The 23261-nt window shown below is 43.8% G+C and overlaps 1 protein-coding gene across 1 annotated transcript in view; it reads right to left on the bottom strand.

Annotated features, from left to right (window-relative positions):
- Positions 1-23261, bottom strand: part of SPPL3 (signal peptide peptidase like 3) — a 152121-nt gene that overhangs the window by 2150 nt on the left and 126710 nt on the right. Inside the window, exons 4-10 of the mRNA XM_003932175.4 lie at positions 19068-19187; positions 17939-18017; positions 16971-17083; positions 3680-3786; positions 2775-2938; positions 1877-2076; positions 749-858 (exon numbers count right to left, since the gene is read on the bottom strand). Coding sequence (XP_003932224.1) covers positions 749-858; positions 1877-2076; positions 2775-2938; positions 3680-3786; positions 16971-17083; positions 17939-18017; positions 19068-19187 — 893 coding nt within the window. The remainder of the gene's footprint in view (positions 1-748; positions 859-1876; positions 2077-2774; positions 2939-3679; positions 3787-16970; positions 17084-17938; positions 18018-19067; positions 19188-23261) is intronic.

The following is a 23261-nucleotide window of genomic DNA, read 5'->3' as shown; positions in this document are numbered from 1 at the left end:
GATGACAGGCACTCACCAAAATGCCCAGCTCATTTCTGTATTTTTAGTAGAGACGGGGTTTCACTAAGTTGGCCAGGCTGGTCTCAAACTCGAGACCCTCAGCCTCGCAAAGTGCTGGGGGTTACAGGTGTGAGCCACTATGTGCGCCCTGCCCCCTTTCTGATGCCTGATCTGAGATCAGATTGCTTCTGTGGGAAATCAAAGAGTATTTAAATCTTACCCACTGAAGAGTAAACCACCATTTTTAGGACTCCCTAGTAGGGATGCTTTCAAGCTCCTTGAGCAAGGAAGGGGTTTTAGCAACTCTCTAGAGGCAGCGAGTCAGATGATCTGGGCAAGTATCTGCTTCCTCATCTGTAAAACGGGGCTGAGAATAGACATCTGGGAATAATGGGCTCCCTGACTCTGGTTTTATTATCACCATTCCCCAACTTTAACATAGTGTTAAGCTGTTAGGTGGCGGGACGGCACTGCTCTTAACAGCAGCAGGAAGTTCCCACAGCTGGGTTTGGGGCTTTCAGTTAATTAACCCTTGACCAGGTGGTGTAGTGGTTTAGCTCATTAGCGTTTTCTGTCAGTGGCTGCGTGAATCTGGAAGTGTCTGCTAGCTTCCAGGTAGCGCACACACCAGCCAAGATCAAAAGCTCACTCGGGCTTAGGCAGAGCCACCTCAGCCAGGAGAGCACAAACCCAGGCGCGAGGCCAATCCAAGGCACTGCTTTCACAGGCTTAGAACCGCTACTCTTACCTTTAAGTAGGCCATCGTGAGGAGTGGCAATAAGGTAAATGGCACCAAATAGAGAAGGGCGGGCTGGGCGGCTCGGTGAATGCGAGATGCCACAGTAGCAGTGAGCAGGCCTGTGAGGAGAGAGGGGCGTCCGTGAGAAAGGAGAGAGAACCCGTGTCACCTGGCTGCTGTTTGGCAAAGTCCTGCGACTGTACAGTCCCAATGTGCTGTAGTCCATTCTCTGGCTGGGTTTGAAGTGCCCAGCTTGGGCAGTTGAAGAAATGTGGATCAGCACAGCTTTAAGGAACACCTCCAACTCCAGGGACCCATGATTGACCCAAGTCTCACTCCTTGCTCAGGTTCCTGGGTTCAAAGCCCACCTCCGGCCCCTCTGGAGGGCTCTGTATGCCTCTGTCTCCTGTGACGCTGCACCTTGGGAGGCAGAAAACCTGGGTTCCAGTCCCACAACGGCCAACATAAGCGTAGTTCAGGCCTTCCACCTCTGCGAGCCTCAGCCTGCTCAGCTGTCTAACAGGGATACTACTACTGGCCTTGCCCCTCTGAGTTTGTGGACTGAAATGAACCTATGTGTATGAACTGCTGTGGGACGAGGACCGTGCTGGGGTTGAGGAGGCCGCACCAAGTGCAAGAGGTGCTCCCTTCCACTCACTCTGCGGGAGCGACTGCACGTGCAGGCAGGTGACTGCGTTTCCCAGACCAATTACAACTGTCTCCTCCTGTCTGCCTATACGTGAGCTGGCTAGAAAGCTTAGTCTAGGTCACAGTGCCAGAAACGCAGAACTAATGAATGTAATACCTGTTGAATCAAGTAGGAAATAAATACAACAGTTATGACACTCAAGGGGAAGATTTAAGCACAGACTCATCCACTATACTGTGTGTTGTGTGTCCTTCGCTGTGAGGACTGCCCATGCTTTTTCTACAAGGTTCTTCAGACACACTGTTGGAGAGGCAATTGGCCTATCCAGTACACAGAACACTTATCTCATGGGCCAGGTTGTCTATTACAGCACCCAGGGTTCCTGCTCTCCTTCCATCCGGTATCTGTAGCTGGAAGACCTGATTGAATTCCAAGGGTGGGAGGACAGCCAGAGAGAGGACCATCTGCAGTCTCTCTGGTTCCCTTACCTACGAAGTATCCGATGAGGGTGCAGTGGAAGTAGGAGACCTTCTGCATGCGCCCGGAGATGTTGGCAGGCCCAGGGGCACCACAGGAGTCCCCACTGGCTTGTTTTTTGTAGTTGTCATAGCGAAGGACAAAACAGAGCAGGAGACCAGGCATCACAATGTCTCCGATGCCCAACATGGAGAAGTGGCTGCCGGTGGAGCTGGAATGCAGTTTCACAGGTTAGCGATGTCACACTCTGCCACACTTTCTGTTCCTTTTGTGCAAAGTCTTTTTAAAGGAGTCAAAGAACTTATCTGTATGGCAGACAGAAATCTCTTCTGATTGAACATAGTTTTGAAGAGTTGAGAGAGAAAAAGCTGTGACAGTACTGGCACTAGAGGTCTCCACCTGGCCCCGGTGTTTCAGGAGAGCACCTCGGAAGTGCCTTGCTTAAGTGCTGCTTCCTCTAGAAATGTCAAGCAATGATTTGTGACACATTGACTGCCGAGACTTCAAATAAGCACCTGGCTACTATTACAGATGGAAGATTAAAGCAGCACATTCATTTTGCCAAGATCTTATTACCAGGAGCTGTATAATTCTACCATTAGAACCTATTTTACAAATATCTTACAAGTAAAAAGGATCAAGATTCTCCTCCCTCCAGCCAACTTTAAACAGTGGAAACAGCAGTAGGGCACGGCTGTTTGTGGAAATTAATCAGTAATAAAAGGCAGCGCCTGGATCACTTAGTGATCATCCTTTAAGCCAAGAATCTCATCCTCATTTCCTCTTCTGCTGCATGGAGATAAGGACCCCAGGGTGGGATGAGAATGCTGACGACAAAAGAGACTGACCAAGGCGGGGAACAGATAGGCACAGGAAAGCAGTGTGGTCCTTCATAGCCTGAGGTCCTACCTTGGGAAGACCAGTTTTCCAGGCAGAGACAGGCGAGGAACATCACGCCCAACATTGGGCCCCAGGTGGAGCTTCCGGGATAGAACGTCAAGGGGATTGTCAGCCGGCTGAGTGGCCACCTTCACCATGACGTTGCTATTGAAGATGTAGGCTGAGAAAAATACCTGCCGAGTTGGAGAGAGGCAGGTATTTTAACAGAGGGAGCTGGAAGCAACCTGCTTTCAGCATGAGCCCTCCTTGCTCTTAAGAGCAGAGTCTTGGAATGCCATGACTGCAGTGTTTTCTCTGTATGATTTGAGGAGAAAGAAAATCTTTGCTCTTCCTGTGTGCTTGCTAATGTCTGCACTCTCCACACCCAGAGATTACTCCCTTGACAGGGTGGTCCTCACTGCAGCGAGCCTTGTCAGCTGGTTACCTTCTCTATCCTAGGAGTCACACACACACCACCTACTGAACAACCTCTCAACAAACAAGGATTGGACTGTGCACCCATGAACAACTACAGTTCAGGACTTGGGAGAGAGTGATCAGCAGCTGGGCAAGACTGACTGTGGATACCTCTTTTTTTTTTAGATGGAGTTTCACTCTTGTTGCCCAGGCTGGAGTGCAACGGCAGGTTCAAGTGATTCTCCTGCCTCAGCCTTTCGAGTAGCTGGGATTACAGGCATGTGCCACCACACACAGCTAATTTTGTATTTTTAGTAGAGAAGGGGGTTTCTCCATGTTGGTCAGGCTGGTCTCGAACTCCCAACTTCTGGTGATCCACCCACCTCGGCCTCCCAAAGTGTTGGGATTACAAGCGTGAGCCATTGTGCCTGGCTGGATACTTCTACTTAATAGTTTTCAGGAGTGAGTGCTTCAATTCAACACAAAGGAGGGGAGGGGCTCTAAGGACAAACACTTACCCAAAAGACATCATAGATTAGAAGCCCTGAGAGAAGCAGGCAGGAGACCTTGAGGCTCGGCAGGCGGACAAAGGCGATCATGGCGACACAGAGACCCATGGCCAATGCTGGGGAGGAGACGGGATATAGCAGACAGCAGTCAGTGTGGACTGCAGGCTCATCCTCTTTCTACAAGCTATGCCCTCAGGGGCATAGGCTGATCCCTCAAAAATCAGGCAGCCCTAAGCTGCAGCTTTAGAAATTCACATGCAATTGGTGCAAAGCACCCACCCACTTCTTCAGTCCATTTGGACTTGTGGAATTTGGGGTGATTGCTTTCCTCCTGTTAAACATACTGCTCAGCTGTTGGAGACCCAAGAAATGTTCTACTTTAAACCAGTCCTAGACCTTCTCACTCTCGTTTCCTGCCTTCCCTCCACTGTTGTGGAAATGTCCTTGCTTTAAAATGAACGCACACCCTAGATAGCATCTCCTTCATTCACTTGGAAGCATCATCCCAGCAATTAACTGCATTATAGAAAACTGGCGAATACAGTAAAGCAAAATGAAAAAAATTACATTCCCACTTTTCAGAGATTACCATTGTTAAACGTCTTCGTATAATTTTTTTTTTTGAGATGAAGTCTCACTGTCGCCCAAGCTGGAGTGCATCAGCATAATCTCGGCTCACTGCAACCTCCGCCTGCTGAGTTCAAGCCATTATCCTGCCTCAGCCTCCTGAGTAGCTGGGATTATAGGCGCCTGACACCACACCAGGCTAATTTTTGTATTTTTAGTAGAGATCAGGTTTCACCATGTTGGCCAGGCTCGTCTTGAACTCTTGACCTCAGGTGATCCACCTGCCCTAGCCTCCCAAAGTGTTGGGATTATAAGCGTGAGCCACTGAGCCCAGCCTAGAATTTTTTACATACTTTTTTCCCATAAAGTCAACAACCCCCAGTTTCCATTTGGGTGAATTTTCACCTCATTTAATAAAATTTCTCTATAGATCCCAAAATGTCTTTTACAGATGGTTTGTCCAAGCTAGTTTCTAATCTGGCATAGTCCCCACCCCCTGCTTTTTTTTTTTTTTTTTTTTTTTTTGAGACAGAGTTTTGCTCTCGTTACCCAGGCTGGAGTGCAATGGCGCGATCTCGGCTCGCTGCAACCTCCGCCTCCTGGGCTCAGGCAATTCTCCTGCCTCAGCCTCCTGAGTAGCTGGGATTACAGGCACGTGCCACCATGTCCAGCTAATTTTTTTTTGTATTTTTAGTAGAGATGGGGTTTCACCACGTTGACCAGGATGGTCTCGATCTCTTGACCTCGTGATCCACCCACCTCGGCCTCCCAAAGTGCTGGGATTACAGGCTTGAGCCACTGCGCCTGGCTTCCCCCTTTTTTTTTGAGACAGAGTCTTGCTCTGTCGCCCAGGCTGGAGTGTAAGCTGTACAGTCTTGGCTCACTGCAGCCTCTGCCTCCCAGGCTCAAGCAATCCTCAGCTTCCCGAGTACATGAAACCACCGGCATGTGTCAGCACACCTGGCTAATTTTCATATTTTTTGTAGAGATGGTTCTTGCTATGTGGTCCAGGCTGGTCTCAAGCAATCCTCTCACTCTGGGCTCCCAAAGTGCTGGGATTATAGGCATGAGCCACCATGCCCAGCCTACAGTCCTTCTTTTAAATGACTTGCTCAAACTGGAGTCATGTGTCCTATAAAACACAGAACCTTCTGGACTTTTCTGGTGCCTTCCTATTGTGGTGGTTGGCTTTTCCTCTATCCCATCTAGTTTCCATAAATTAAATATTACTGTCTGAAGGCTCAATCACTTCCAGCAGGGCTTTCATCCGTGCTTCTCCACTGACACTTGTGGGCTTGCCAACGATCCCCTGTGCTAGACACAGTAATCAACCTCTGTCCTTCTCTTACCAGACCTCTAGGCAGCCACCTGCGCGGCTGATGGCTCCCTTCTTCTCCCTTTGTTTTCAGGACAGTGCGCCCTCCTGTTCCTCCCCCATCACTGGCCACTCCTAAAGGCTTCTCGTAGCTCTTCCCCAATTCCGGAATTCTGTGGGCCTGTCTTCAGATCTTTTCCTCCCTCTCGGTGATCTAGTTCAATCTCAAGGCTCTCGAGACTGTCATCAACTTGCACATTTTTATTTCCAGCCTGAATCTCTCCTTTGAGTTCCAGACTAATACATCCTATGGCCTAAGGGACATATTTATTTGGCTAATCGGCCTCTTGAATCTAATGTGTCCAAACTCAGCTCTTAACTCATTCCTGGGTAGTCTTCTGTCTCCAAGCATTTACTCTGTGTTTCCAACTGTGCAGATGGAAATCTCTGGTGTCATTTTTGACCCCTTTCTCTCTCTTTTACACCTGCTGGCACCAGCCACCATGCACTGCTGCAGTGACCCCAGCCTGGCCTCTCTGCCTCCAACTTAACCCCTACAAGTCTCCTCTTCATACGGCAGACAGGATCAGCTGCTTAAACCCTAAGGCAGGTTTTAAGGGTCCCCTGGTGCAAAACTCTTAACTTCCCACAGAGTAAAAGCCACAGCCTTCACACTGGCTGACAAGGTCCTGCTGTGACTGACTTCCTGCTACTTCCTGTGGCAGGCACAGCAGCCTCCTCACTCTGCCCCTATGCCACTGCTTCAGTGCTCTGCACTTGCTGTGCCCTCTGCCTGGAACAATCTTCTCCCAGAACCCAGCTTGCTCCCCCTCTCGTCTTTTACAGGTCTTCACTCGAGTACTAGCTTCTCGATGACAGGTGGACTTTCCTGAAATTAAAGATTATACTTCCTGCTCCTGCCTTATTTTTCTTTTTCTTTTTTTTTTTTTTTGAGACAGAGTTTCGCTCTTGTTACCCAGGCTGGAGTGCAATGGCACGATCTCGGCTCACCGCAACCTCCGCCTCCTGGGTTCAGGCAATTCTCCTGCCTCAGCCTCCTGAGTAGCTGGGATTACAGGCACGCGCTGCCATGCCCAGCTAATTTTTTTGTATTTTTAGTAGAGACGGGGTTTCACCATGTTGACCAGGATGGTCTCGATCTCTCGACCTCGTGATCCACCCGCCTCGGCCTCCCAAAGTGCTGGGATTACAGGCTTGAGCCACCGCGCCCGGCCTCCTGCCTTATTTTTCATCTCTCAACATCTGACATATAAAATTTCTTTTTTAAATGTTAAACATTCTCACGCCCCTCAACTCCGGTGAAGGCTCCCTGACAGCATGGCTCACTGCTCATCCCTGCAGTCTAGACCAGGGCCTGGCAGGTGCAGGCCTCTTCCTTCAGCTCTCCTCCACTGTTCTGCAAACACAGGTTTGATGAGGCCAGAGGTGATGAGGAATTCTTCATGGGGTCTTGTGGTAGGATGAATGTCCAACTCCCTGGGCAGGGAGGGCGCTCTCCACTGTGCTGCCTAAGCACTCCACGTGCGTTCCTGTGGCTCTGTTTTCTAGCCCCTTCAGCACCACCTCCCATCCCCCGACACACTGTGTTCTTTCTCGCTCTACACAGAAGGTCCTGCCCCTAGCTCCTTCATCTGGAAAATCCATCCTCATTCTCAAAGAGCCAGGTCAGAGAGCCCTTTCTCAGAGTCTTTCCTGATCCAACCACTAGTTGCTATTCTTGCTTTTTTTATTTACCCCCGGGAGATGGAAATGCTCTTGCTGCCCAGGCTGGAGTACAATGATGGGATCTCGGCTCACTGCAACCTCCACCTCCCGGGTTCAGGCAATTCTCCTGCCTCAGCCTCCTGAGTAGCTGGGATTACAGGAGTACACCACCACACCTGGCTAATTTTTGCATTTTTAGTAGAGATGTGGTTTCATCATGTTGGTCAGGCTGGTCTCAAACTCTTGACCTCAGGTGACCCAACCCACCCTGGCCTCCCAAAGTGTTGGGATTACAGGCGTGAGCCACTGTGCCTGGCCCAGTTGCTACTTCTATGTGATGCCACAGAACGTTTGAATGTCTCTAACTCACTGGTCCATTCTATGACAGCATGGATGTTTACACACTGGTGAGTTTATTCCCTATGCTAGCTGACCACGTGTTCTTGGGAAATGGAAACCGTGTCTGATTATTTCTGTGGATCCCTAGCACTTGATAGAGTAGATATTGAATAAATACTTGCTGAATGAATACAAAACTGTGTTCTATTAACTTCAAATTTCAAATTATTCTAAGGAAAGTAAAAAGCCATATAGGCAGATATATTTCATTTTCACAGAACTGGTGGTAAATTACCAACATATGTAATAAAGTGGATAAATACAGCAGCTTGGCAGACCTGGACACAACTATATTAATATTTCATGAGTTTCTACTGTGTGCACAGTGCTGTATAAACACAAGAGGAGAAAAAGCCGCCTCATCCCTACAACTGAGAAGCGTTGGAAAGACAGTAGTGAAACTAGGAAGAGCAAAATACATATATTCATCTCCACTATCATTGTTATCAATCATTCACTGAACTACAGGGTTTACTGTAGTGTGAATTTTGAAGAGATGTGGTCAAGACCTAATTCCTGACTTTATAATAATATAGGATGTTTATTTTTTTATTTTATTTTATTTTTTTTGAGACGGAGTTTCACTGTTGTTACCCAGGCTGGAGTGCAATGGCGCGATCTCGGCTCACCGCAACCTCCGCCTCCTGGGTTCAGGCAATTCTCCTGTCTCAGCCTCCTGAGTAGCTGGGATTACAGGCATGCGCCACCATGCTCAGCTAATTTTTTGTATTTTTCGTAGAGACGGGGTTTCACCATGTTGACCAGGATGGTCTCGATTTCTTGACCTCGTGATCCACCCGCCTTGGCCTCCCAAAGTGCTGGGATTACAGGCTTGAGCCACCGCGCCTGGCTAGGATGTTTATTATACTAGGATCTCCTTTAATTTTAAAATAAATTTGTAAAAACCAACCCGGTAAAATATACACAAATGCACGTCATTTGAAATGAACCCAATGAACTGTATTAGTTAGGGTCAGTTAGGCTTGGAGAAGCTCAGAGCATTCAGGGCTGTAAAGGGATGACTGAAGCATGATGTTTAGGGCACTGAGAGATGTACCCAGAGCCCCTGCTCTGATCAACTCATGCACATATTTGAAAGGATGGAACCTCCCATGATCATCATCTTTAGGAAACAAAGGTTTGGTTGTGTTGTGAGTCAATAAACAGGACATTAACAGGGAGCAGCTCACCCAGCTGGAGGAACAAACAACAGTGGTCAGCAGTAGGTGGGAAGCCCATAGGGCCAGAGACAGGTGGAACACAGGTTTGTATATAGAGAGTGGCTGGGGGTGATCTGTTCATGGACTTGGAAGTGAATACATGGAGTGCAAGGCATCAAGGGCACAAAGAAAGTAACAGAAGGCCTAGGATGAACAGAAAGACAGGAGTCTGTGGGGAGCGAGGGTCAGAGACTGAATATTGCAGCTCACCAATAACCAGAAGAAGGGTGGGGAAACAGGCTGGACACAGAAGCAAAAGGCCAGGCTCCTTGGGTTAAGTTTATGCACCTCTGGGACACATGCAGCTGACCTGTCCCTTAGTGACCTTTTCTTTTTTTTTTTTTTTTTTTTTTTTTAACTTCTCTGCTACCAGATCACAGTTCAATCTTTTTTTTTTTGAGATGGAGTCTCACTCTGTTGCCCAGACGGGAGTGCAGTGGCGTGATCTCGGCTCACTGCAACCTCCATCCCCTGGGTTCAAGAGATTTTCCTGCCTCTGCCTCCCGAGTAGCTGGGACTACAGGCGCCTGCCACTATGCCCAACTAATTTTTGAATTTTTTAGTAGAGATGCGGTTTCACCATATTGGTCAGGCTGGTCTCAAACTCCTGATCTTAGGTGATCCGCCTGGCTCGGCCTCCCAAAGTGCTGGGATTACAGGTGTGAGCCACTGTGCCCGGCCCTTCCTGACCTTTTCTACTCAATTTACCACAGAATCATTTCATTCTAAACATGCAGAAGCCTTGAAAGGTCATAAAGTCTAAGCATCCACTTGCTTTGTCATTCATCTCAGGCTGATCCTCCTCCACCTGGGTCTAAACTAAATATGGAACAGGCAGACTGCTCAGTGACAAGGTTCTCCATGACTCCAGACAGTGTCATTCTATCCTAACCTTCCAAGTAAGACAGTCTGGGCTCATCTTCAATGTATCACAGCCTTTCATCACGCACATGGAATCTGCAGCTGTTCTGAGGTGTCATCCTTCACGGCTGCTGCAGACCTTGCTCACGCCTCCTCCCACTTCCTACTCTGCTGTGTCTCCTTCCCCTCCCGCCCTCCTCCTTCCCATGTACTGTTCGCTGCCACTGTCAAACATCTGTTCACATAATTTCCTGCCTTCAGGTCACCAGGTTCCCTTCTCCGTGACGAATCAAATCTAAGTATAAAGTTACATAAACTCAGGAGGCAAAACCTACACAGAACGGAGCTGAGCACCACACTGGCTCTGCCTCAGCATCTTCTGAATTGGTTCCTATTCCTCACCCTATCCCTTCTCTCTGTCTGCGTTAAGGTGAACAACCCCTCTTTCTAATTAGACCCTCTAGGTCCTTCCTACTGTAGTCTAAGTTCCGTGTATGAAGAGGCAGAATATATCCCTTTGGACTGTCTCAGAGAAGGCTCTTAGAGGTATGTGGAATGAATACCACTGACCCAGCGAATACTGTCACAAGCGATGTCATATTCTCAGAATGTGCTCTCAGTTAGTCATTGAGTTTGCCTGCCTTTCATTCTGTCATTCAAGTAACTCTTAAAAAATCTTACCTCCTCCTCAGGGCCTTTAAGGCTAAAGTGAAGAGAGGTGCTCTCTTTCCCTTGCAGCTTCAGATACTCCTGAGACTCTGTCCTACAGCTGCACCAACACATTTTTTGGTTAAATGTACATTAATGTATATTAACCAAAAGTGTTGGGGAAGTAAATGATTAATCTCAGTCATTTAGCTACAGTTATTTTCAATTTATTACTGATATCTCTGTATCACACTGACTTCTACAACCAGTAGGGCCAGGGACAAAGATGTTAACACCAAACTGAGCTCAAATGTTCTCTATGAGGATTACCTAACCTGTAAGGTTTCTAAGCAGTGCTCACATTCACGATATAGGCTCTCTAGATATCTATGCCTTGTGTGGACTAAGTGCACCAAGAGTGTAGCATTTTATTTATTTATTTTTTTGAGACACAGTCTTGCTCTGTTGCCCAGGCTGGAGCACAGTAGTACGATCTCAGCTCACTGCAACCTTCGCCTTCTGGGTTCAAGTGATTCTCCTGTCTCAGCCTCTCGAGTAGCTGGGACTATGCCACCAAGCCCTGGTTAATTTTCGTATTTTTAATAGAGATGGGGTTTCACCATGTTGGCCAGGCTAGTCTTGAACTCCTGACCTCAAGTGATCTGCCCACCTTGGCTTCTGAAAATCCTGGGATTACAGGCATGAGCCACTGTGCCTGCCTGGCCAAGTGTAGCATTTTAAAAACAAAGAATCAATTGTTAGGTTTCTGGCACGGAACATTTTCTAACCATAGGTTAGTAGCAATTGCTGTAAAACAAGGGGGCTGAATCAGATATCTGTCAAGATTCTGTTAGCCCCTGAACTAGGCAGGGGATAGACTGTAAACCAGGTCTCATGATTCTTGATCACTAGGGTGCATACTCAGTATTTATCAGCTTTTAGGTAACATATCATCACTCATAGGTCAAACTCTTTCAAATCTTCCCAAATTTGAAAGGTTAATTTGCCAGATGAAACTGAGAGTAGATAGAATAGCCCTAGACCTCAGTTTGGGAAAACCCTGAAGTCCATTCTTAGTGTTAATACTTCTTAGTGTAGCCCTGAAAATAATTTATCATCCTGTTTTCACTTAAATTAACTTCAAAGAACAGACTTTAATTAAGAAACACTAATTAAAAAACCCAGCCACCAATATCACTGCCTACAAGATGATTTTTGATTCTGCAGAGAAGTCTGAAAAGAGAATATCCATGGCAGAGAGCAATCTCTTTCTGTGAATTACACACTACGGCTAGAATGCCAGGCTACTGTGATAACAGAAAACAAGTCAAACACTAGTCTGAAAAACAAACAAAAAGCTAAAAGGCTCTCTTTGAGGAAAAATTCCCTCCTTGGTCACAAGGGCAGTTCAACCAGTGCAAACTGGTAGGAAGAAGAGATCTGTGGATAAGTAATATTGGAAAACTGCGATAATGACAAAAAATGTGGTAAAATTCTAATTAGGGTTTAGGGGAGCCTCACTGAACACTGAGCAAAACTTTTCAACTATGAAGTGAATTTTCCAGTGGAAATCTACTTCTGATAGTGGTCACTGGGAACAAATGTTTTGTCCCTTTGGCCAATTTTCTATCTATACAGTCTAGAGGAAGAGACTCTCATAGTAAAACAGACCCTTCAGTATGTCTTACAGAGAGGTGCTCAGCCCATTCCTCCTTTATTGAGTCTGATAAACCTGTCCCAGATCTGTCTGCAGAAGCACAAGGACAAAAATTCTGCCAATTTGCTCTAAAGTGTGTTGTCAATGGCTGTGAGAAGAATGTCACCTTCCACCATGCTGACCTTTTTTTTTTTTTTTTTTTGAGACCGAGTCTCACTTGGTCGCCAGGTGCTACGCTGGAGGGCAGTGGTGCAATCTCGGCTCACTGCAACCTTCGCCTCCTGGGTTCAAGCAATTCTCCTGCCTCAGCCTCCCGAGTAGCTGGGACTACAGGTGCATGCCAACATGCCCAGCTAGTTTTTGTAATTTTAGTAGAGACAGGGTTTCACCATGTTGGCCATGACGGTCTTGATCTCTTGACCTCGTGATCTGCCAGCCTCAGCCTCCCAAAGTGCTGGGATTAGAGGCGTAAGCCACCGTGCTCGGCCTTTTTTTTTTTTTTTTTCTTTTGTAACTTACTGTCAGTAAACAGGCATTTTTTCTGTTCTATGCAATGCTAAGGTAGGGGAGAGCTGAGAGTAGAAAGACCACACCGCTTATAGTTCTGAGAGACAGCTCATCTTTTTTGGGTCAGCGGCTTAGTAAGCACTTCAAACCCTTAGTAAAACACGTAAATAGTATCATGTGTGTCTGGACACATGGATAAAGAGATTCAAGAAAGGAGAGCCACCAAAAGGTTAGCAGTGAGATTACCAAGAGACTTAGACCACATGGAGGACTGAGACTTCAAGGTAGTTAAAATATCATTTGTCGTGATACAGGCTTTGTGCCTGCTAGCATCTAGACTAACCATCCTGCCGAGGTGATGACTGCTTTCCATTACTTTAGTTAAACCACTAGCACCTGGTGCTTTCATCCTCTCATTCCACATTTGTTTAGGTGGATTTATGTGTGTCATTATGGGGGTGGCCTCTCAATCTGTCATTTAAAGACACCATCACAAAACAGTTTCGCTTAGGAATATGTGGTTCAGTCATCCAAAGAGCCAACTTATATGCACTCAAATAATCTGGTTTAGACTGTAACCAACTAACTTGAATTTCTACAGCAGGAGAAATATCTGCCTGTTTCCTTATCAGGAAGCCAACAAACTAGTTAAGATTTAAGGGATATAATAATAAAAGAAGCTATGAGATTGATTTGGACTAAAATTTATTATTTGTGTTCCAATAATTATCATAATCAGGATTCTTTAAAATTGTATAATATATATTTTTAAAAGATTGAGTTTTATTGAAGTCTTTCAGAATCTCCTACATGCTCAGTTTATATGTGAATCACTTCTTTTCTATTTTAAATTAACAAACCATTGTTTGCAGAAATCAGTAAGAGACACTCTCAGAAGCCCAATGCGCATAGCTGTCACTTTGTCACTCTTAATAATACCTAGTCCTTATAAAATCAGCACTTGCCCTTTTACCATAAGCTGGGCAAGCAACTTGTAGTATTACTTTGAATGCAATTTCATTTTCTCAAGTTAATTTTCATAAACTTCCAGAAGCACCGAAGTATGGTAACACAAATCATAAGCTACTGAAAGCACTAATACTTAATTTGGGAAATCAGGTCTGATAAACCACTTAAAAATTCTAGCCATTGCACTTGAGACTGCTTATATGCATAGTGGGTTCTCTAGTACTGAAGCAAACAATCAGAACACATGTTTTTACAAGGGAATGTGAGATGCTGAAACAAGGGACCAAATCTGTCAGAATCAGCAAAGGTGAACTACTACACAGATGGGGCATGGCTTATTTTGACTCTGCCTTTCCTGTCTGCGTCATGAAAGGTCTGTATAGTCTAGAGGGTCACTTGGTCTGCAAACTCAAGGAACTGTTTTAATAGCTTGGTATATGGTAGATGCTCAAAAAAAGCGTTGAATAACTATAATGAAAACAGATATACATGTTTACATAACATAAAAACCTGTGTTTTTTCTTTATAGTCACCTCATTCCTCCACAAAACCCCTGCCAACCACTGAGCTGTTTGTTCTCCATCCCTATAATTTTATCATTTTGAAGAACAAATATATTTTAAAATTGTGAGCATAACTTATATTTGTATGTTTTACAGTTTGCAATCCACGACAGTTTGTTTCCACATAATACTCGGTTTCATATGGCATTTTTACTAACTTGGCGCATATATATTTCAAATCATTGTACTGGTGGTCAAAGTCACTTACGAGGAAAAAAAATTCCTAGATGCAGAAGGACAAGTTTTTAGTTTGCCTTAAAGTTTAAAATTTCTTCCTTAAGATGATTTTGATACTGGATCCAGAAAAAAACAGTTTACAATCCTTTTTGTCAAATTCCATCCAACCTGACCATGAAGAGAACATCCTTGGTTTTAATTCACATATTTGATGCAAATATCTTCTAAAAATTATACATATATTTTTAAAAATCCAAACAACTACTTGAGCCCAGGAGCTTGAGGTCACAGTGAGTTAGGATCATGTCACTGTATTGCAGCCTGGACAATAGAGCAAGAACCTTTCTCTAAACAAAATTAAAAATAAAAACCCCAAACAATGGACCAGATGCTATGCAGAAAACTTAAGATCAATCATACAAAGTATATATATTCTGTAAGATCAGTACTTATAAAGTGTTTAACTAACTCAGCTACTCTGAACTTGAGGAATGACAGGAAGCATCACTCTGGGTTCAGACAACGATGAACACCAACCCCATCGCCCCTGAGCCAGCCCCAGAGCTGCAGGGAAACACTGCCTGGTGGAGAGCAGAGGAGCATCCTGGACCTGGCACTGGTTCCAAAGAACTCTGTCTCCAAAGTCTGGAGTAGCTTTGTGGTTATTTGGAGTAGGTAACAGGAATAGATGCAATCCATACCTGTACCCTAGATTTTCAAATTCTTCCCTTAAAAATGATTTGGGATTAAGAGTAGTATAAAATTAGACTGCCTTTATATTTTAACCTCCTTCCCTTTGGAACCACCAAAAGAAAGAAAAGGTGACAGTTTACAATCCCTTTTAGAGGATTTTACTTTGTGAGGCAGAGTAGTTAGATAAAAGTTTCTTGAGATTAGGAAAGTGAACTGTGGAAATTTAAGGACTATATATAAAGGAAGTGGAGGCCAGAGGCGGTGGCTCATGCCTGTAAGCACAGCACTTTGGAAGGCTGAGGCAGGTGGATCACCTGAGGTCAGGAGTTCGAGACCAGCCTGGGCAACATGAGACCCCGTCTCTATTGGGTATGGTGGCTCAAGCAAAAATCCCAGCACTTTGGGAGGCCAAGGAGGGTGGATCACCTGAGGTCAGGAGTTCAAGATCAGCCTGACCAACATTGTGAAACCCTGTCTCTACTAAAAATACAAAATTAGCTGGGCATGATGGCACATGACTGCCAATTCCAGCTACTTGGGAGGCTGAGGCAGGAGAATCCGCTTGAATCCAGGAGGCGGAGGTTGCAGTGAACCAAGATCTTGCCATTGCACTCCAACCTGGGTGACAGAGCAAGACTACTCCTCTACCCCACCAAAAAAAGGTCTTAAGGAGAAAATTATAGGTGATTTTTGGAAATTGCCTCCAAGATGTTTTGGTAGTAGGTTTGAATTCCACATAAGGGGCCTGTGTCTGGGGTGAGCTACTTCTTTGAACCTTTGTTTAGTCTTCTGAAAATGGGAACAGCAGTACCTACTTCAAAGAGTTGTTCAGAGGATTAAGAGAGAGAATCCATGTAAAACACCTAGCAGACTGCCTAACACATAATTCATCCTTATCATCAATGAAAAGAGAAATTCTCACAGCCTACAGGGTTGGGGCATCAACTACTATAGCCTATCTGAAAAACAGTATAATAATGGGTATGAATCTTTTTAATGCAAAAATTCTGTTCCAGGAATTTCATGTCTAGGGATTCATCCTTAATACGCTGGAGTTATTAAAAAGGATGTGATATACTTTTATGTAATGAAACAGACATGTATTTATATCATTAAAGTATATGACGTATATCACATACATAATGCAGGTTACATATATATATGACATATACTACATATATCATATATAGCATAATATGGCACATTATACACAATCTAATCCCATTTCCTTATTGTTACTTTTTAAAGACACAGGGTCTTGCTTTGTTGCCCAGGCTGGAGTGCAGTGGCATGATCACAACTCAAGGGATCCTTCCACCTCAGCCTCCCAAGTAGTTGGAACTACAGGCACACCCAGATGATATTTATTTTTCTAGAAATGGGATGTCGTTACGTTGTCCAGGCTGGTCTTAAACTCTTAGTCTCAAGCAATCTTCCTGTATCAGCCTCCCAAAGTGCTGGGACTACAGGATGAGTCATTGTGCCAAGCCTCCATTTATATAAGAAAGCATATGCTTGTACATTAATATTCAAAGCAGCATTATTCATAATAGGCTAAAGAGTGGAAACAACTGGTAAACAAATAAATAAAATTAAGTGTGCCCATACAATGGCACAGTATTCAGCCATAAAAAGGAAGTACTGATAACAGATTATAACATGGATAAACCTTGAAAACATGCTAAGTGAAACAAGCCAGATACAAAAGGCCATATAATGTATGATTCCATTTATGGAAAATGTCCAGAATGGAGAAATCCATAGAGACAGAAAGTAGAGACTAGTGGATACCTGGGGCTGGGGTGGGGTGGAGGGTAAGGGAATCACTGCTAATGGGTGTTAGTTTTGACAGGGGTGGGTGGTGAAAATGCTCTACAAGTTGATTGTAGTGATGGCTATATAGCTCTGTGAATGCTCTGTGAATGCTCTGTGAATATCCTAAGGTATCTATAAAACTCTATTAAGTAAAATTACAGTTTGCCACAAATTAGTCACTCACCATCCATGAGAAGCCAATGGCCAGTGAGAACCCAGATGAGGACGAGCATGACAGACAGAGAGAATGACAGCAACTCAGCAGCAGTGAAACGCCCACAGCAACCAAAGGAAATCCTGGAAAACACACAACACTCATTGGACTGTAGGCACACTTTATCCAATAACCTAACTCTCTTTTGGTATTTCATGATCAGAGCTCGCGATGGCTGGATTAGAATAGCAGATAATACCAAGATAGCTGGAAATCCAAAATACCCAATCCTTTTTGGAGTAACCAATGGAAAGCTCAGAGGAATTATACTTCTACACCACCTGATAATGTCCCTTTTGGACCAATTATCAACATGGGCATTTAGAAGTTTCAAGTGGTAGTAACACCTCTGGAAAAGCTTTAAGTACGGAGAAAATGCTGTTCTTACGAGGAAAACAAAATAAGAAATCCCAATGATTCAATTCATTTAGCAAAGATGGTATTACTCTATTTAGAAGATGGTAAGTGTGTCCAGCATCTCCATTAGCACAGCATTTTGTCTTCCTGTATCAGTGGCTTCAGAGTTAAAGTGTGAACACTGGGATTAAAGGCAAGTCGGTAGCATATCCAGGCCACCAAAGACCAAAGGTAAAGAAGAACGTTTGAGTTCAACCACTGTCCTCGTATTTCATCAACTCACAGTAAAGAAATGAAAGCAGTGTTTCAAAAGAAAACTGCTCATCTTTCAATGCTCTAAGTAGGAAGCACATTACAGCGACCCAGACTTCCTAAGTTTTGTTTGTATTTCCTCTGACATGAGAAGGTGCAAAAGGAAGTACCATCTTCTAGTTTTAAAGATCAAATGTCTCACTTCCTGGTCTTCTGGCATTTCTGTGCTCTAGCCAATACCAGAAATATAGACTCCTAATAATTCTATCAAATATGACAGAAAAATCTATGTAAGTTTATAATTTAAGAGGAAAGTCCCAAGTCCTTACTTGTTCTGAGGTGAGCAGGGTCTTGTTAAATACTGGCACATCGGAAGGAGAAGAAAAGCAAAAGCTATAGTTGCAAGAACTAGAGAAAGAAAAGATAGTTAATTTTTTTTTAACCAATTGTAAGAAAAATGACATGACTTACAGAAACTTAGTCATTCCCCCAAACACTTGACAAGTGGATACAGTTAACTGAGTACAGAAGAAAAATAGCTTCCTTTAATACTGCACAAAAAACTTCTTCAATTAAAAAAAGTACTTTAAGCCGGGCGCGGTGGCTCAAGCCTGTAATCTCAGCACTTTGGGAGGCTGAGGCGGGTGGATCACGAGGTCAAGAGATCGAGACCATCCTGGTCAACGTGGTGAAACCCTGTCTCTAATAAAATACAGAAAAAAAAAAAAAAATTAGCTGGGCATGGTGGCGTGTGCCTGTAATCCCAGCTACTCAGGAGGCTGAGGCCGGAGAATTGCTTGAACCCAGGAGGCGGAGGTTGCGGTGAGCCAAGATCGCGCCATTGCACTCCAGCCTGGGTAACAAGAGCGAAACTCCGTCTCAAAAAAAAAAAAAAAAAAAGTACTTTATTTGAAGTAGGGGAAAGCATAAGTAAGTTTTGTAAAAGATAAGCAGCAGACCAGGGGATGACTTCCTAAGAAGTCTTGTAGCATTTTGTTAATTTTTTTTTTTTTTTACATTTCCATCATTGCTTAGCTTGAAAACACAGCAAAGAGCTGACAGTCCAATCACCTTGATCAGTTATTAATGTTTCTAGCTGCAAGAATGTTGGGAGAGGCTGACAGTAACTTGTATGCCAAGCTCAACCTCTTGGTAATCTACCAGAAACGGAGCCACAGCCAAAGCAGAGCAACACCGCTTCGGCGTCATAGAGCTCCTGCGTTTTCACTCTCCTGCCTTTCTTTCAGATCGTGTAGGCAGGTCTCAACAGATGATGTATGTCAAGTGGTTCAAGGAGGAGTTGGGGAAGGGCGGTGTGGTGGAGAGGGAGGAGATGAAGCCAAGATTTATAAGGAAAAACTTACATGACATGGTATATAAATCTTAATTTTTGAATAATGATAAAGGTGAAAACTTTTCCTTTAAGTATGTTAAGACTAGACAGAGAAACTCATTTACCTGCCGTACATATTGTAAAAACTACTTGAACTGAGTCAAAGAAGAAGAACATGACTAAAAGAGAGACAGATGCTCCAATCGGAAGGAACAGAGCCTGGGTAGAGTCAATTGTTTGGATGCCTGAAAGAGAGAAAAACGGACACATTAATACTTATTACACAACAGGCACTGTGCCTATGCACTTCATATACATTAACTTGCAAAAATGCAGACAGTTCTAGGGATTATATGTAAGACATGGATTATCCAGGCCCTATGAGTCTTTCCTTCCCAACTAGATTATGAGCGCCTTGTTCTCTTCATGGTGCTTTCATTACAGTAGATGCTCAGTAATATTTGTTGAAGTGAACTAGGACCTCCTGGTGTTGACCATCTGGGTGACACAATGCAAACCCCTGTCAAGAACATTAAGAGGCAGTAAAACCCAGATGAGTCCATTTGAGTAAATTTGTGGTATTGCGTTTGGTAAAAGCGGTGACTTAAACTCACTGACTAAAAGTACTTCTCATCACCTGTGGGTTTAATGTACTCATTTTCACGCTTTCCCATTATTGCTAATAGTTGAGAACTGACTTGGCTGATGGGGGAGAGGAAGGAGAACAAGCCATAGCTGAAAACAGCAAATCAGAAAAATTTTATTTGGCCAGATGTGGTAGCTCATGCCTGTAATCCCAGGACTTTGGGAGGCTGAAGTGGGAGGATGGCTTGGAGCCAGTAGTTCAAGACCAGCCTGGGCAACATAGTGAGACTCCCCGTTTCTATCTATTAATATTTAAAATAAAAAAATAATTTTATGGGACCATTTTAAGGTAACAGAATAGGAGATTAATGGGGGGAAATAGTTTTTTGCGATAGAGTAGGATTTAGCACAGGAGTTCTTATTTCTTGGCTTCCCATTAGAGTGTCAAAAAAATTAAAAAGCCCAGGTTCAATCCCAGACAAATTAAATGAAATCACAGGGGTTAGGCCCAGCTAAAAACTCCTCACAAAACTATATTTTGAATCCAGGAGTGAGAACTATTAATAGAGTATTTTTGGTAGAGAAGGAAAACATGACAAACTTATCACCACTGACTGAAAAAAAAAGTACCAGTTTTACCTTGTCCCACTTCCAAATTCGCTCTACTGATATGTTATAAAAGTACACAAAAGGAATCAAATAAATCTTCATATGATCTAATATAATGAAATAATAGAAGGAAAAGGCTGGGCACAGGGACTCATGCCTGTGTTCCCAGCACTTTGAGAGGCTGAGGCAGGAGGACAATTTGAGGCCAGTAGTTCAAGACCAGCCTGGGCAAAATAAAGAGACCCTATCTCTATAAAAAATTTAAAAAATTACTTGGGTGTAGTATCTTGCTACTGGGAGGCTGAAGTGGGAAGATCACTTGAGCCCAGAAGTCCAAGGCAAAAAAAAAAAAAAAAAAAAGGAAAAGTCTCTTCATTAAGGCTACAAATAAAACATGCAACCAGGATAAATATAGCAAGACACAAAGGGTTGCAATGATCAACCAATAAAACTTCTCTTAGGTATTTAAATTTGCCTGTCCCCAAAAGAGCTATTTAGGGGTTTTAATGAACTATTATCTACAAAACAAAATTGCTTCTCAATAGCTAGGTAGATCAGTGAAGTAATTCACTTAGGAAGAGGGAAATTCAATTTAGGAAAAGTGAACTATGTATCATCACAAACAGAAATGATCTTGGAAGCAGTCTGTCCTGACTGCAGTCAAACTCATTTGGCTTAGCCCATGGATCACTTTGGGGAGTACATTCATTAGACAAAATTCTATGAAATCGCTGACTAAATTTCACCTCAAGAGTTTTTAAATTTAAGTGCTCTACAGTAGTTTAAATAACTGCTAGAGGAAGCCACAGATTTTCAGTGCCTGTCACTACAGAAATTAATCATTTCTCAAATAAATGACTGTCAAGGGTGCAAAGCATCATGGAGTTTACAGACAGATTATACTGCTCGAAGTATGAACAGAAAAGTTAAATGGCTAGCTAGAATAAAGACTGTAGTGGTCAGGTATATGAAATGCACTTGTTTATAGTAAAGCTAAATTTTAAAAGTTCAGTCTGCAATTAAATGCAAAACTGAAAAGAACCTTTCTAGAATATTAGACAGAATGCAAAGATTTTTTTCCCTTAAACTACAGATTTTTGAACCAGGAGGCAATGTCAAAGGGTAAGCAAAGCACCTTTAGTTCCTGACAATATGCTACCTAAAACAATGTCCATGACTTCGGTACTGCACTTCCTAAAGTTCTGGAGATAAAGATCTTGAAGGGGAAGGAGGTAATTAATTAGAAACCTTAGCCAAACTCCAGTGACTTAAAAACAAAGCAAAACTGAGCAAAGCAAAACAGGTAATTGGGAGGCCGTATGCAAGCGCAGTTGCATTATCTTTAAAGCCAAAATCAACATAGGAAATAGGCTCGGGAACGTAAGGCAACATCATTTTCAACATTCAGTGAACACGGCTACAGGCTAAATGTATGTCTGGCATGGAAAAGACACTGAGCAATAAACCAATAATTGTTAAGAAAATTACTGATTTTGCACCTCCATGTAAGAAGCATGCTTTGGACTAAATACTTGCTGAACACCTATTACATAGTAAGCGACAGGAGAGATTAAAAGAAAAAAAGTCACTTCCAGATCTCATCAAGTTTACAATTCAAGAAGGGAGATTAAGATGTATATCTCTGCTAACGATGAGAATCCCAACTATAAATCTCCATCAATCTTTATAATGCAAATAAATTATAACTGAAGTTTAGTAAAGGGCTTTGAGGGGTCAGATAATTGGGGGGTGGGTGTATATGGCTTCTTTTTAAAATTCCACTTAATATTACTTAAATGAAGGACTGATGTGCCACAGGAAAATAAATGTCTATATTGACTTCTTGGGGCAGATACAAAAGTAAAATTACAACAAGGTTAGGGGAAATCACAGGACCTGGCGGGAACTCCCGCTCTCCACCTCCACTCCTGTCACTTTCTTTCTCACCTTTTTTATTGTGAAATATCACCCCCAGAAAAGCACAAAAATGTAGAGTTCAGTGAATTACTACATATTTAATACCACTTCAGCCAAGAAACAGACCAACTCCAGAAATCTTCCTTTGTGTCCGTCTCAATCACTACTCTCTTTCTCCTGAAAGGAACTGCTATCCTGTCTTTTATGATGTGTGTTTTCTACCCACACATGCATCCTTACAGACTATTTTGCCTGTTTTCTAAGTTTTATATACAGAGTTAGGTAGCATTTTTTTGTGTCTGGCTTCTTTCACTCAACGTTATCTGTGAGAATGACCCATGCTGTTACATGCAGCTACAGCAGTTCACTTGTTGGCACTATATAATACATTACAATTCAGCCATTCTATGGTCGACATTTGAGTTGTTTCCAATTTTTTGGTTATTACAGATAATGCTGTTCTATGCACTCTTACACATGACCTGATGTACATGTGACTGTATCTGTTGGATATCTAACTAGGAGTGACACTGGGTCCAAGGGTGTTTACACTGTCACCTTCAGTAGGGAACATCAAACTGCCTTACGAAGCGACTGCACTAACTCATGCTCTCCAGTGGCGCCACAGTGTTCTTCGTTGTTGCTGTGCGTCCTCATCAGCACTTGATATGGTCAAGGGCTTTAACTTTAGCTATTCTGGTGGGCATGTAGTGCTCTTTCATTATTGTCTGAACTTTTATTTTTCTGCTTTCTAATGAGTTGAGTGCTGTGTGACCCGCAGAGACCCTTCCCAAAGCAAATGAGAGCGAGGAGTTGTTAAGCCGAGTCCAGGTTTATTGGGGTTTGCAGGCAACTCGAGCGGGAGAGGGAAGAGCTGCACCCAGCAGCTGCCGGAGAGGGTTTTTATAGGGGCGGCGGCCTGTTTAGGCAAGGTGTTGTGAAGTGATTGGTGGCGGTTGGGCATGGGCGAAGGGGGAGTATTGTGGAGTGCAGGGATTGGCTTAGCTTTGGCGGGCTAAGGTGGGGAGTACAGGTGAGGTGTTACGGAGTGATTGGTGGAGGTTAAACAAAGAAGAAGGAAGAGCCATGTGGCAAGAGGGGATGGGCTCCGGAGGCGGTCCGCTGGATGTGGGTCCCGGGCATGGGGAATGGGCCCTTTCTACCTAACAAGTGCCACTGCACCTGGCAGGCCTGATCGACTCTTCCTC

This window comes from Saimiri boliviensis, chromosome 7 (genome assembly GCF_048565385.1).
Source record: "Saimiri boliviensis isolate mSaiBol1 chromosome 7, mSaiBol1.pri, whole genome shotgun sequence".
In the NCBI taxonomy this organism is placed as follows: domain Eukaryota; kingdom Metazoa; phylum Chordata; class Mammalia; order Primates; family Cebidae; genus Saimiri; species Saimiri boliviensis.
This window is presented reverse-complemented; position numbering and strand designations above follow the sequence as displayed.